General features: G+C 43.3%; 1 protein-coding gene across 3 annotated transcripts in view; it reads right to left on the bottom strand.

Moving 5' to 3' along the window:
* The window catches only part of LOC106576477 (plexin-A4), a 653,820-nt gene that overhangs the window by 64,904 nt on the left and 573,032 nt on the right, over nt 1-15,884 (bottom strand). For all 3 annotated transcript variants that reach the window (XM_082964056.1, XM_082964054.1, XM_082964055.1), the window contains exons 18-20: nt 10,716-10,955; nt 10,267-10,419; nt 7,909-8,143 (exon numbers count right to left, since the gene is read on the bottom strand). In XM_082964056.1, coding sequence (XP_082820182.1) covers nt 7,909-8,143; nt 10,267-10,419; nt 10,716-10,955 — 628 coding nt within the window. The remainder of the gene's footprint in view (nt 1-7,908; nt 8,144-10,266; nt 10,420-10,715; nt 10,956-15,884) is intronic.

The following is a 15,884-nucleotide window of genomic DNA, read 5'->3' as shown; positions in this document are numbered from 1 at the left end:
CCCCGGACAGGGCCAAACAGGCAGGATATAACCCCGCCCACTTTGCCAAAGCACAGCCCCCACACCACTAGAGGGATGTCTCTAACCACCAACTTACCGTCCTAAGACAAGGCCGAGTATAGCCCACAAAGATCTCCGCCACGGCACAACCCAAGGGGGGGGGGGGGGGGGGGCGCCAACCCAGACAGGAAGACCACGTCAGTGACTCAACCCACTCAAGTGACGCACCCCTCCCATGGACGGCATGGAAGAACACCAGTAAGCCAGTGACTCAGCCCCTGTAATAGGGTTAGAGGCAGAGAATCCCAGTGGAGAGAGGGGAACCGGCAAGGCAGAGACAGCAAGGGCGGTTCGTTGCTCCAGCCTTTCCGTTCACCTTCACACTCCTGGGCCAGACTATAGTTAATCATAGGACCTACTGAAGAGATAAGTCTTCAGTAAAGACTTAAAGGTTGAGACTGAGTCTGCGTCTCTCACATGGGTAGGCAGACCATTCCATAAAAATTGAGCTCTATAGGAGTAAGCCCTACCTCCAGCCGTTTGCTTAGAAATTCTAGGGACAATTAGGAGGCCTGCGTCTTGTGACCGTAGCGCACATGTAGGTATGTATGGCAGGACCAAATCGGAAAGATAGGTAGGAGCAAGCCCATGTAATGCTTTGTAGGTTAGCAGTAAAACCTTGAAATCAGCCCTTGCCTTAACAGGAAGCCAGTGTAGGGAGGCTAGCACTGGAGTAATATGATCAAATTTTTGGGTTCTAGTCAGGATTCTAGCAGCCGTATTTAGCACTAACTGAAGTTTGTTTAGTGCTTTATCCGGGTAGCCGGAAAGTAGAGCATTGCAGTAGTCCAGCCTAGAAGTAACAAAAGCATGGATTAATTTTTCTGCATCATTTTTGGACAGAAAGTTTCTGATTTTTGCAATGTTACGTAGATGGAAAAAAGCTGTCCTTGAAACAGTCTTGATATGTTCTTCAAAAGAGAGATCAGGGTCCAGAGTAACGCCGAGGTCCTTCACAGTTTTATTTGAGACGACTGTACAACCATCCAGATTAATTGTCAGATTCAACAGAAGATCTCTTTGTTTCTTGGGACCTAGAACAAGCATCTCTGTTTTGTCCGAGTTTAAAAGTAGAAAGTTTGCAGCCATCCACTTCTTTATATCTGAAACACAGGCTTCTAGCGAGGGCAATTTTGGGGCTTCACCATGTTTCATTGAAATGTACAGCTGTGTGTCGTCCGCATAGCAGTGAAATTTAACATTATGTTTTCGAATGACATCCCCAAGAGGTAAAATATACTGCTCAAAAAAATAAAGGGAACACTTAAACAACACAATGTAACTCCAAGTTAATCACACTTCTGTGAAATCAAACTGTCCACTTAGGAAGCAACACTGATTGACAATAAATTTCACATGCTGTTGTGCAAATGGAATAGACAACAGGTGGAAATTATGAGCAATTAGCAAGACACCCCCAATAAAGGAGTGGTTCTGCACAGACCACTTCTCAGTTCCTATGCTTCCTGGCTGATGTTTTGGTCACTTTTGAATGCTGGCGGTGCTTTCACTCTAGTGGTAGCATGAGACGGAGTCTACAACCCACACAAGTGGCTCAGGTAGTGCAGCTCATCCAGGATGGCACATCAATGCGAGCTGTAGTAAGAAGGTTTGCTGTGTCTGTCAGCGTAGTGTCCAGAGCATGGAGGCGCTACCAGGAGACAGGCCAGTACATCAGGAGACGTGGAGGAGGCCGTAGGAGGACAACAATCCAGCAGCAGGACCGCTACCTCCGCCTTTGTGCAAGGAGGAGCAGGAGGAGCACTGCCAGAGCCCTGCAAAATGACCTCCAGCAGGCCACAAATGTGCATGTGCCTGCTCAAACGGTCAGAAACAGACTCCATGAGAGTGGTATGAGGGCCTGACGTCCACAGGTGGGGGTTGTGCTTACAGCCCAACACCGTGCAGGACGTTTGGCATTTGCCAGAGAACACCAAGATTGGCAAATTCGCCACTGGCGCCCTGTGCTCTTCACAGATGAAAGCAGGTTCACACTGAGCACATGTGACAGATGTGACAGAGTCTGGAGACGCCGTGGAGAACATTCTGCTGCCTGCAACATCCTCCAGCATGACCGGTTTGGCGGTGAGTGAGTCATGGTGTGGGATGGCATTTCTTTGGGGGGCCGCACAGCCCTCCATGTGCTCGCTAGAGGTAGCCTGACTGCCATTAGGTACCGAGATGAGATCCTCAGACCCCTTGTGAGACCATATGCTGGTGCGGTTGGCCCTGGGTTCCTCCTAATGCAAGACAATGCTAGACCTCATGTGGCTGGAGTGTGTCAGCAGTTCCTGCAAGAGGAAGGCATTGATGCTATGGACTGGCCCGCCCGTTCCCCAGACTTAAATCCAATTGAGCACATCTGGGACATCATGTCTCGCTCCATCCACCAATGTCACGTTGCACCACAGACTGTCCAGGAGTTGGCGGGTGCTTTAGTCCAGGTCTGGGAGGAGATCCCTCAGGAGACCATCCGCCGCTTCATCAGGAGCATGCCCTGGCGTTGTAGGGAGGTCATACAGGCACGTGGAGGCCACACACACTACTGAGCCTCATTTTGATTTGTTTTAAGGACATTACATCAAAGTTGGATCAGCCTGTAGTGTGGTTTTCCACTTTAATTTTGAGTGTGACTCCAAATCCAGACCTCCATGGGTTGATAAATTGGATTTCCATTGATTATTTTTGTGTGATTTTGTTGTCAGCACATTCAACTATGTAAAGAAAAAAGTATTTAATAAGATTATTTCATTCATTCAGATCTAGGATGTGTTATTTTAGTGTTCCCTTTATTTTTTTGAGCAGTGTATATAGTGAAAACAATAGTGGTCCTAAAACGGAACCTTGAGGAACACCGAAATGTACAATTGATTTGTCAGAGGACAAACCATTCACAGAGACAAACTGATATCTTTCCGACAGATAAGATCTAAACCAGGCGAGAACTTGTCCATGTAGACCAATTTGGGTTTCCAATCTCTCCAAAAGAATGTGGTGATCGATGGTATCAAAAGCGGCACTAAGATCTAGGAGCACGAGGACAGATGCAGAGCCTCGGTCTGACGTCATTAAAAGGTAATTTACCACCTTCACAAGTGCAGTCTCAGTGCTATGATGGGGTCTAAAACCAGACTGAAGCGTTTCGTATACATTGTTTGTCTTCAGGAAGGCAGTGAGTTGCTGCGCAACAGCTTTTTCACATTTTTTTGAGAGGAATGGAAGATTCGATATAGGCCGATAGTTTTTTATAATTTCTGGGTCAAGATTCGGCTTTTTCAAGAGAGGCTTTATTACTGCCACTTTTAGTGAATTTGGTACACATCCGGTGGATAGAGAGCCGTTTATTATGTTCAACATAGGAGGGCCAAGCACAGGAAGCAGCTCTTTCAGTAGTTTAGTTGGAATAGGGTCCAGTATGCAGCTTGAGGGTTTAGAGGCCATGATTATTTTCATCATTGTGTCAAGAGATATAGTACTAAAACACTTTAGTATCTCCCTTGATCCTAGGTCCTGGCAGAGTTGTGCAGACTCAGGACAATGGAGCTTTGGAGGAATACGCAGAATTAAAGAGGAGTCTGTAATTTGCTTTCTAATGATCATGATCTTTTCCTCAAAGAAGTTCATAAATTTATTACTGCTGAAGTGAAAGCCATCCTCCATTTGCGAATGCTGCTTTTTAGTTAGCTTTGCGACAGTATCAAAAAGAAATTTCGGATTGTTCTTATTTTCCTCAATTAAGTTGGAAAAATAGGATGATCGAGCAGCAGTGAGGGCTCTTCGATACTGCACGGTACTGTCTTTCCAAGCTAGTCAAAAGACTTCCAGTTTGGTGTGGCGCCATTTCCGTTCCAATTTTCTGGAAGCTTGCTACAGAGCTCGTGTATTTTCTGTATACCAGGGAGCTAGTTTCTTATGACATGTTTTTAGTTTTTAGGGGTGCAACTGCATCTAGGGTATTGTGCAAGGTTAAATTGAGTTCCTCGGTTAGGTGGTTAACTGATTTTTGTCCTCTGACGTCCTTGGGTAGGCAGAGGGAGTCTGGAAGGGCATCAAGGAATCTTTGGGTTGTCTGAGAATTTATAGCACGACTTTTAATGCTCCTTGGTTGGGGTCTGAGCAGATTATTTGTTGCAATTGCAAACGCAATAAAATGGTGGTCCGATAATCCAGGATTATGAGGAAAAACATTAAGATCCACAACATTTATTCCATGGGACAAAACTAGGTCCAGAGTATGACTGTGGCAGTGAGTAGGTCCAGAGACATGTTGGACAAAACCCATTGAGTCGATGATGGCTCCGAAAGCCTTTTGGAGTGGGTCTATGGACTTTTCCATGTGAATGTTAAAGTCACCAAAAATTAGAATATTATCTGCTATGACCTCAAGATCCGATAGGAATTCAGGGAACTCAGTGAGGAACACTGCATATGGCCCAGGAGGCCTGTAAACAGTAGCTATAAAAAGTGATTGAGTAGGCTGCATAGATTTCATGACTAGAAGCTCAAAAGACGAAAACGTCATTGTTTTTTTTTTTGTAAATTGAAATTTGCTATCGTAAATGTTAGCAACACCTCCGCCTTTGCCGGATGCACGGGGGGTATGGTCACTAGTGTAACCAGGGGGTGAGGCCTCATTTAACACAGTAAATTCATCAGGCTTAAGCCATGTTTCAGTCAGGCCAATCACATCAAGATTATGATCAGTGATTAGTTCATTGACAATAACTGCCTTGGAAGTGAGGGATCTAACATTAAGTAACCCAATTTTGAGATGTGAGGTATCACAATCTCTTTCAATAATGGCAGGAATGGAGGAGGTCTTTATACTAGTGAGATTGCTAAAGCGAACACCGCCATCTTTAATTTTGCCCAACCTAGATCGAGGCACAGACACGGTCTCAATGGAGAAAGCTGAGCTGACTACGCTGACTGTGCTAGTGGCAGACTCCACTAAACTAGCAGGCTGGCTAACAGCCTGCTGCCTGGCCTGCACCCTATTTCATTGTGGAGCTAGGGGAGTTAGAGCCCTGTCTATGTTCATAGATAAGATGAGAGCACCCCTCCAGCTAGGATGGAGTCCGTTACTCCTCAACAGGCCAGGCTTGGTCCTGTTTGTGGGTGAGTCCCAGAAAGAGGGCCAATTATCTACAAATTCTATCTTTTGGGAGTGGCAGAACACAGTTTTCAACCAGTGATTGAGTTGTGAGACTCTGCTGTAGAGCTCATCACTCCCCCTAACTGGGAGGGGGCCAGAGACAATTAATCGATGCTGACACATCTTTCTAGCTGATTTACACGCTGAAGCTATGTTGCGCTTGGTGACCTCTGACTGTTTCATCCTAACATCGTTGGTGCCGACGTGGATAACAATATCTCTATACTCTCTACACTCGCCAGTTTTAGCTTTAGCCAGCACCGTCTTCAGATTAGCCTTAACGTCGGTAGCCCTGCCCCCTGGTAAACAGTGTATGATCGCTGGATGATTCGTTTTAAGTCTAATACTGCGGGTAATGGAGTCGCCAATGACTAGGGTTTTCAATTTGTCAGAGCTAATGGTGGGAGCCTTCGGCGTCTCAGACCCCACAACGGGAGGAGTAGAGACCAGAGAAGTTTCGGCCTCCGACTCCGACTCGCTTAATGGGGAGAACCGGTTGAAAGTTTCTGTCGGCTGAATAAGCGACACCGGTTGAGCATTCCTACAGCATTTCCCTCCAGAAGCCATGAGAAAATTGTCCGGCTGTGGGGACCGTGCGAGGGGGTTTATACTAACGTTACTATCTGTACTTACTGGTGGCACAGACGCTGTTTCATCCTTTCCTACACTGAAATTACCCTTGCCTTACGATTGCGTCTGAAGCTGAGCTTGCAGCACAACTATCCTTGCCGTAAGGCGATCGTTCTCCTGTATATTATAAGTACAACGACTGCAATTAGAAGGCATCATGTTAATGTTACTTAGCTTCGGCTGTTTGAAGTCCTGACGAACCATGTCCAGATAAAACCTCCGGGGTAAAAAAGTTGAATGAAAAAAGTTGAGTGAGGGAAAAACTAAAAATATATGGTAATGAAAAAGTAAAAACCGTGAGGTAGTCAGGTAGCAAAGTAAGATCGGCAACAAAACGCACAGCAGCACGTAAACAAGTCTGCAAGTTGGAAGAGACATTTGGAAGACACATTTGCGACCAAATATTAACTTCCTGACTGATGTCTTGAGATGTTGCTTCAATATATCCACATAATTTTCCTACCTCATGATGCCATCTATTTTGTGAAGTGCACCAGTCCCTCCTGCAGAAAAGCACCCCTACAACATGATGCTGCCACCCCCGTGCTTCACGGTTGGGATGGTGTTCTTCGGCTTGCAAGCCTCCCCCTTTTTCCTCCAAACATAACGATGGCCATTATGGCCATTATGGCCATTTTTGTTTCATCAGACCAGAGGACATTTCTCCAAAATGTACGATCTTTGTCCCCATGTGCAGTTGCAAACCGTAGTCTGGCTTTTTTATGGCAGTTTTGGAGCAGTGGCTTCTTCCAAGCTGAGCAGCCTTTCAGGTTATGTCGATATAGGACTCGTTTTACTGTGGATATAGAAACTTTTGTACCTGTTTCCTCCAGCGTCTTCACAAGGTCCTTTGCTGTTGTTCTGGGATTGATTTGCGCTTTTTGCACCAAAGTACATTCATCTCTGAGCAGTATGACGGCTGCGTGTTCCCATGGTTTTCATACTTGCGTACTATTGTTTGTACAGATGAATGTGGTACCTTCGGCCGTTTGGAAATTGCTCCCAAGGATGAACCAGACTTGTGGAGGTCTACATTTTTTCCCTGAGGTCTTGGCTGATTTCTTTTGATTTCCCATGATGTCAAGCAAAGAGGCACTGAATTTAAAGGTAGGCCTTGAAATATATCCACAGGTACACCTCCAATTGACTCAAATGATGTCAATTAGCCTATCAGAAGCTTCTAAAGCCATGACATCATTTTCTGGTATTTTCCTAGCTGTTTAAAGGCACAGTCAACTTAGTGTATGTAAACTTCTGACCCATTGGAATTGTGATACAGTGAATTATAAGTGAAATAATCTGTCTGTAAACAATTGTTGGAAAACTGACTTGTGTCATACACAAAGTAGATGTCCTAATCGACTTGCCAAAACTATAGTTTGTTAACAAGAAATTTGTGGAGTGGTTGAAAAACGAGTTTTAATGACTCCAACCTAAGTGTATGTAAACCTCCGACTTCAACTGTAGATACACAAAGTAAACAGCATATTGGGTCAATTTCCACAACAACTAAGAGCTTTGGAGCGTGAGGCTAAACTACTCCACTGTTTTGGTCCCGTGGGTACCACGTTGTAACAGCGGGAGGTGAACCCGTGCACACGCGCAGATACTGTGTGTGTGAGAGCGATGTGTGAGAGCGATGTCTTGCATCTTGCCCACCACAAACTGCGGTGCTGCTCATGCAATGTCATTTTGCTGACTCTACCTATAAGTATGTCTATTGACAGTGTTGGAAAAAATACTCAATCATCATACTTGAGTAAAAGCAAAGATACCTTAATAAATAATGACTCAAGTGAAAGCGAAAGTCACCCAGTAAAATACTACTTGAGTAAAAGACTAAATATATTTGGTTTTAAAAATACTTTTAAGTATCAAAAGTAAGCAAAGTCGACCGCACGATTTTCTTGTATTTTTTATTTACAGATAGATAAGGGCACACTCCTACTCTCAGACATCATTGACAAACGAAACATGTGTTTATTGAGTACAGTGTGTGAAACGGAATTTTCCTTTTGGGTGTCAGGGAAAATGTATGGAGTAAAAATAATGTGAATCCTTACCCTCTTTACACTCCAGGGCCACACGAGACTCCAGGTTGTCCATCTGCATCTGCAGCCTCTTCAGGGTGAGGTCGCTCTCGCGTGACTTGCGTTTGTATGCAATAAGCACTATCACAATGAAGAGGATGAGCAGGGCACCGGCGCCGGCGATGCTGATGATGGCCGTGCTGCTCAGCGGACTGTCTGACGTGATGTGGACCACGCCCGGGGAGAACTCGATGCCGCCCACACGGGCCTGGGGAGGGAGAGACAGGGGAAAGGGGGTGAGAAACAGTGGAAAGGGGTTAGAGACAGGGGAGAGGGGGAGAGGAGGGAGAGAGAAGGGAAAGGGGGTGAGAGACAGGGGAGAGGGGGGAGAGACAGGGGAGAGGGGGAGAGACAGGGGAGAGGGGGTGAGAGACAGGGGAGAGGGGGGAGAGAGAGTAGAGAGAAGGGAGAAGGGGTGAAAGACAGGGGAGAGGGAGGAGATGGGTGAGAGACAGGGGAGAGGGGTGAGGGAGAGGGGAGAGGGGTGAGAGACAGGGGAGAGGGGTGAGAGACAGGGGAGAGGGGGGGGGGGGGGGGTGAGGGACAGGGGAGAGGGGTGAGAGACAGGGGAGAGGGGTGAGAGACAGGGGAGAGGGGAGAGGGGTGAGGCGGGGAGGGGGCAGGGAGAGGGAGGGGGTGAGAGACGGGGGAGGGGGGGGCAGGGGAGAGGGGTGAGAGACAGGGGGAGGGGGAGGGAGGGGGGGGGTGAGAGACAGGGGGAGGAGGGGGGGGGGGTGAGGGACAGGAGAGAGGGGTGAGAGACAGGGGAGAGGGGGAGGGGGGGGGGGTGAGAGACAGGGGGAGGGACGGGGGGGTGAGAGACAGGGGAGAGGGGTGAGAGACAGGGGAGGGGAGAGCGGGGGGGGGGAGAGACAGGGGAGAGGGGGGGACGGGAGAGGGGGGGGCAGGGGAGAGGGGGTGAGAGACAGGGGAGAGGGGTGAGAGACAGGGGAGAGGGGTTGAGAGACAGGGGAGAGGGGTTAGAGACGGGAGAGGGGTGAGAGACAGGGGAGAGGAGTTGAGAGACAGGGGAGAGGGGTTAGAGACGGGAGAGGGGTGAGAGACAGGGGAGAGGAGTTGAGAGACAGGGGAGAGGGGTTAGAGACGGGAGAGGGGTGAGAGACAGGGGAGAGGAGTTGAGAGACAGGGGAGAGGGGTTAGAGACGGGAGAGGGGTGAGAGACAGGGGAGAGGAGTTGAGAGACAGGGGAGAGGAGAAAAGGGGTTATTGTGTGGATGCACTGAGACCGTGGTTCTGAAGGTTTTGTCTTTCTGAACCTCCTGGGAGGTGTCATCAGAAACGTTGTATTCAAATGGTTGAAACAGAAGTCATATTCCAGTGGTTATTATGAAACAAAACTGTATAAGTGGTTTTATGAAATGAGACACAATTGTGAATCAGCGGGAATAAAATGCATCTTGAATGGTCCACTGTTATAAACAGGAATAAAACAGAGCAGAGAGAGAGACATATTGTCTTGATGTCTGTCTGTCTGTCTCTCTTTCTGTCTCTATTTTTGTCTGTCTCTATTTTACGGTAATGCGTCTGGAAGCCTGTCTCTGTCCGGCTCTATATTACGGTAATGCATCTGGTAGCCACTCTCTCTGTCTGTCTGGCTTTATTTTACGGTAAAGCGTCTGGTAGCCTGTCTCTGTCTGGCTCTATTTTGTGGTAATGTGTCTGGTAGCCTGTCCCTGTCTGAGTGGCTCTATTTTACGGTAATGCGTTTGGTAGCCTTTCTCTCTGTCTGTCTGGCTCTATTTTACAGTAATGGGTCTGGTAGCCTGTCCCTGTCTGAGTGGCTCTATTTTACGGTAATGCGTTTGGTAGCCTTTCTCTCTGTCTGTCTGGCTCTATTTTACAGTAATGGGTCTGGTAGCCTGTCCCTGTCTGAGTGGCTCTATTTTACGGTAATGCGTTTGGTAGCCTTTCTCTCTGTCTGTCTGGCTCTATTTTACAGTAATGGGTCTGGTAGCCTGTCTCTCTTCTTCTGCTGCCCATCAGTCATTGGTCCAGGTGGCAGAGCAGGAAGCGTCTCAGAACCACAAATGGAACCGCTATTGAGTTTCTGCCTGCCTAATCCCTCTTATTGAAACGGTTAGTTGTTGTTTCTCTGTTTGAATGTTGAGAGTGGACAGTATAACCCAACGGTCCGATTGGATTATAGTCTGGGCCTGGCCCGGGACAGCAGGAGGGTGGGGGGGTGGAATGGGGACCTGTGTGTGTGTGTGTGTGTGTGTGTGTGTGTGTGTGTGTGTGTGTGTGTGTGTGTGTGTGTGTGTGTGTGTGTGTGTGTGTGTGTGTGTGTGTGTGTGTGTGTGTGTCACTCACCAAAACTTTATGTCGCCCCGTCAGGTTGGGCGACTCACACAGCAGCTGGTTGTCTGACACGGTCAACAGACAAGGTTTATCACCAATCAGAACCGTGTAGTTCAGTTTGCCGTTATTGCCGTTGGTATTGGTGGGAGGGAGGAAGTTCCGCCCCTGAGAAACAGGAAGGACATGACATTGGACTGAGTAAGATATTGTTTTGTTTAAATGGTATGCATACATTTAATATAACTAGACAATGTAGACTATAAACATGTAACAAAACTGTATGCAGAAGTGTGTTATGTATGCAGAGAGAGAGAGACAGAGAGAGAGCGGGAGAGAGAGAGACAGACAGACAGAGAGACAGACAGAGAGAGAGAGAGAGAGAGAGAGAGAGAGAGAGAGAGAGAGAGAGAGAGAGGAGAGAGAGAGAGAGAGAGAGAGAGAGAACCAAGTCCCCCCTTCACCTTCAGTATGATGGGGGAGCCAGGCTTGAGCTCCAGCACCCCAGACACATGCAGGGGTTCGAACTCGGGGTTGGGGTAGTAGATGAACGGCGTGTTGTTGAGGGCCAGCACTGCCTGCACGTCGTCCAGGATGAAGCCAAACTCATCGGGCCGCGCTGGCACCTCCCTCTGCCTGCTCAAGCTGATGGGCAGCTCTGGGGCCTGGCATAGCATGGACGTGGGGCTGAACACCTGGCATATCTGTTGGCAGAGAGGAGAGGGCACAGGGTGATGAGTATGTCCAACTATGCTATTTTATGTCATTATAGTATATTTATTTTATAGTGGGACGGATACATGGATACATGATAGTAATGATACATGGTCAGTAATAGAGTTATGTTAGTGTTGATACATGGTCAGTAATATAGTTATGTTAGTACTGATACATGGTCAGTAATAGAGTTATGTTAGTGTTGATACATGGTCAGTAATAGAGTTATGTTAGTACTGATGCATGGTCAGAGGCGTTATGTTAGTACTGATACATGGTCAGTAATAGAGTTATGTTAGTACTGATACATGGTCAGTAATAGAGTTATGTTAGTACTGATGCATGGTCAGAGGCGTTATGTTAGTACTGATACATGGTCAGTAATAGAGTTATGTTAGTACTGATACATGGTCAGTAATAGAGTTATGTTAGTACTGATACATGGTCAGTAATAGAGTTATGTTAGTACTGATGCATGGTCAGAGGCGTTATGTTAGTACTGATACATGGTCAGTAATAGAGTTATGTTAGTACTGATACATGGTCAGTAATAGAGTGATGTTAGTACTGATACATGGTCAGGAATAGAGTTATGTTAGTACTGATACATGGTCAGTAATAGAGTTATGTTAGTACTGATACATGGTCAGTAATAGAGTTATGTTAGTACTGATACATGGTCAGTAATAGAGTTATGTTAGTACTGATACATGGTCAGTAATAGAGTTATGTTAGTACTGATACATGGTCAGTAATAGAGTTATGTTAGTACTGATACATGGTCAGTAATAGAGTTATGTTAGTACTGATGCATGGTCAGTAATAGAGTTATGTTAGTACTGATACATGGTCAGTAATAGAGTTATGTTAGTACTGATACATGGTCAGTAATAGAGTTATGTTAGTGCTGATACATGGTCAGTAATAGAGTTATGTTAGTACTGATACATGGTCAGTAATAGAGTTATGTTAGTGCTGATACATGGTCAGTAATAGAGTTATGTTAGTACTGATACATGGTCAGTAATAGAGTTATGTTAGTACTGATACATGGTCAGTAATAGAGTTATGTTAGTACTGATACATGGTCAGTAATAGAGTTATGTTAGTACTGATACATGGCCAGTAATAGAGTTATGTTAGTACTGATGCATGGTCAGAGGCGTTATGTTAGTACTGATACATGGTCAGTAATAGAGTTATGTTAGTACTGATACATGGTCAGTAATAGAGATATGTTAGTACTGATACATGGTCAGTAATAGAGTTATGTTAGTACTGATACATGGTCAGTAATAGAGTTATGTTAGTGCTGATACATGGCCAGTAATAGAGTTATGTTAGTACTGATACATGGTCAGTAATAGAGTTATGTTAGTGCTGATACATTGCCAGTAATAGAGTTATGTTAGTACTGATACATGGTCAGTAATATAGTTATGTTAGTACTGATGCATGGTCAGTAATAGAGTTATGTTAGTACTGATACATGGTCAGTAATATAGTTATGTTAGTACTGATGCATGGTCAGAGGCGTTATGTTAGTACTGATACATGGTCAGTAATAGAGTTATGTTAGTGCTGATACATGGTCAGTAATAGAGTTATGTTAGTACTGATACATGGTCAGTAATATAGTTATGTTAGTACTGATACATGGTCAGTAATAGAGTTATGTTAGTACTGATACATGGTCAGGAATAGAGTTATGTTAGTACTGATACATGGTCAGTAATAGAGTTATGTTAGTACTGATACATGGTCAGTAATAGAGTTATGTTAGTACTGATACATGGTCAGTAATATAGTTATGTTAGTACTGATACATGGTCAGTAATAGAGTTATGTTAGTACTGATACATGGTCAGTAATATAGTTATGTTAGTACTGATACATGGTCAGTAATAGAGTTATGTTAGTACTGATACATGGTCAGTAATAGAGTTATGTTAGTACTGATACATGGTCAGTAATAGAGTTATGTTAGTACTGATACATGGTCAGTAATAGAGTTATGTTAGTACTGATACATGGTCAGTAATAGAGTTATGTTAGTACTGATACATGGTCAGTAATAGAGTTATGTTAGTGTTGATACATGGTCAGTAATAGAGTTATGTTAGTACTGATACATGGTCAGTAATAGAGTTATGTTAGTACTGATACATGGTTAGTAATAGAGTTATGTTAGTACTGATACATGGTCAGTAATAGAGTTATGTTAGTACTGATACATGGTCAGTAATATAGTTATGTTAGTACTGATGCATGGTCAGAGGCGTTATGTTAGTACTGATACATGGCCAGTAATAGAGTTATGTTAGTACTGATACATGGTCAGTAATAGAGTTATGTTAGTACTGATACATGGTCAGTAATAGAGTTATGTTAGTGTTGATACATGGTCAGTAATAGAGTTATGTTAGTACTGATACATGGTCAGTAATAGAGTTATGTTAGTACTGATACATGGTCAGTAATAGAGTTATGTTAGTACTGATACATGGTCAGTAATAGAGTTATGTTAGTACTGATACATGGTCAGTAATATAGTTATGTTAGTACTGATGCATGGTCAGAGGCGTTATGTTAGTACTGATACATGGCCAGTAATAGAGTTATGTTAGTACTGATACATGGTCAGTAATAGAGTTATGTTAGTACTGATACATGGTCAGTAATATAGTTATGTTAGTACTGATACATGGTCAGTAATAGAGTTATGTTAGTACTGATACATGGTCAGTAATAGAGTTATGTTAGTACTGATACATGGTCAGTAATAGAGTTATGTTAGTACTGATACATGGTCAGTAATATAGTTATGTTAGTACTGATGCATGGTCAGAGGCGTTATGTTAGTACTGATACATGGCCAGTAATAGAGTTATGTTAGTACTGATACATGGTCAGTAATAGAGTTATGTTAGTACTGATACATGGTCAGTAATATAGTTATGTTAGTACTGATACATGGTCAGTAATAGAGTTATGTTAGTACTGATACATGGTCAGTAATAGAGTTATGTTAGTACTGATACATGGTCAGAGGCGTTATGTTAGTACTGATACATGGTCAGAGGCGTTATGTTAGTACTGATACATGGTCAGTAATAGAGTTATGTTAGTACTGATACATGGTCAGTAATAGAGTTATGTTAGTACTGATACATGGTCAGTAAAAGAGTTATGTTAGTACTGATACATGGTCAGTAATAGAGTTATGTTAGTACTGATACATGGTCAGTAATAGAGTTATGTTAGTACTGATACATGGTCAGTAATAGAGTTATGTTAGTACTGATACATGGTCAGAGGCGTTATGTTAGTACTGATACATGGTCAGTAATAGAGTTATGTTAGTACTGATACATGGTCAGTAATAGAGTTATGTTAGTGTTGATACATGGTCAGGAATAGAGTTATGTTAGTGTTGATACATGGCCAGTAATAGAGTTATGTTAGTACTGATACATGGTCAGTAATAGAGTTATGTTAGTGTTGATACATGGTCAGTAATAGAGTTATGTTAGTGTTGATACATGGTCAGTAATAGAGTTATGTTAGTACTGATACATGGTCAGTAATAGAGTTATGTTAGTGTTGATACACGGCCAGTAATGAGTTATGTTAGTACTGATACATAGTCAGTAATATAGTTATGTTAGTACTGATACATGGTCAGTAATAGAGTTATGTTAGTACTGATGCATGGTCAGAGGCGTTATGTTAGTACTGATACATGGTCAGTAATAGAGTTATGTTAGTGTTGATACATGGTCAGTAATATAGTTATGTTAGTACTGATACATGGTCAGAGGCGTTATGTTAGTACTGATACATGGTCAGTAATAGAGTTATGTTAGTACTGATACATGGTCAGTAATAGAGTTATGTTAGTACTGATACATGGTCAGTAATATAGTTATGTTAGTACTGATACATGGTTAGTAATAGAGTTATGTTAGTACTGGTACATGGTCAGTAATAGAGTTATGTTAGTACTGATACATGGCCAGTAATAGAGTTATGTTAGTACTGATACATGGTCAGTAATAGAGTTATGTTAGTGTTGATACATGGTCAGTAATAGAGTTATGTTAGTATTGATACATGGTCAGTAATAGAGTTATGTTAGTGTTGATACATGGCCAGTAATAGAGTTATGTTAGTACTGATACATGGTCAGTAATAGAGTTATGTTAGTACTGATACATGGTCAGTAATAGAGTTATGTTAGTACTGATACATGGTCAGTAATAGAGTTATGTTAGTACTGATACATGGTCAGTAATAGAGTTATGTTAGTACTGATACATGGTCAGTAATAGAGTTATGTTAGTACTGATACATGGCCAGTAATAGAGTTATGTTAGTACTGATACATGGTCAGTAATAGACTTATGTTAGTACTGATACATGGTCAGTAATAGAGTTATGTTAGTACTGATACATGGTCAGTAATAGAGTTATGTTAGTACTGATACATGGTCAGTAATATAGTTATGTTAGTACTGATACATGGTCAGTGATAGAGATATGTTAGTACTGATACATGGTCAGTAATAGAGTTATGTTAGTACTGATACATGGTCAGTAATAGAGTTATGTTAGTATTGATACATGGCCAGTAATAGAGTTATGTTAGTACTGATACATGGTCAGTAATAGAGTTATGTTAGTACTGATACATGGTCAGTAATAGAGTTATGTTAGTACTGATACATGGTCAGGAATAGAGTTATGTTAGTACTGATACATGGTCAGTAATAGAGTTATGTTAGTACTGATACATGGTCAGTAATAGAGTTATGTTAGTACTGATACATGGTCAGGAATAGAGTTATGTTAGTGTTGATACATGGCCAGTAATAGAGTTATGTTAGTACTGATACATGGTCAGTAATAGAGTTATG

The sequence above is a fragment of the Salmo salar genome, chromosome 17 (assembly GCF_965601325.2).
Source record: "Salmo salar chromosome 17, fSalSal1, whole genome shotgun sequence".
Lineage (NCBI taxonomy): Eukaryota > Metazoa > Chordata > Actinopteri > Salmoniformes > Salmonidae > Salmo > Salmo salar.
This window is presented reverse-complemented; position numbering and strand designations above follow the sequence as displayed.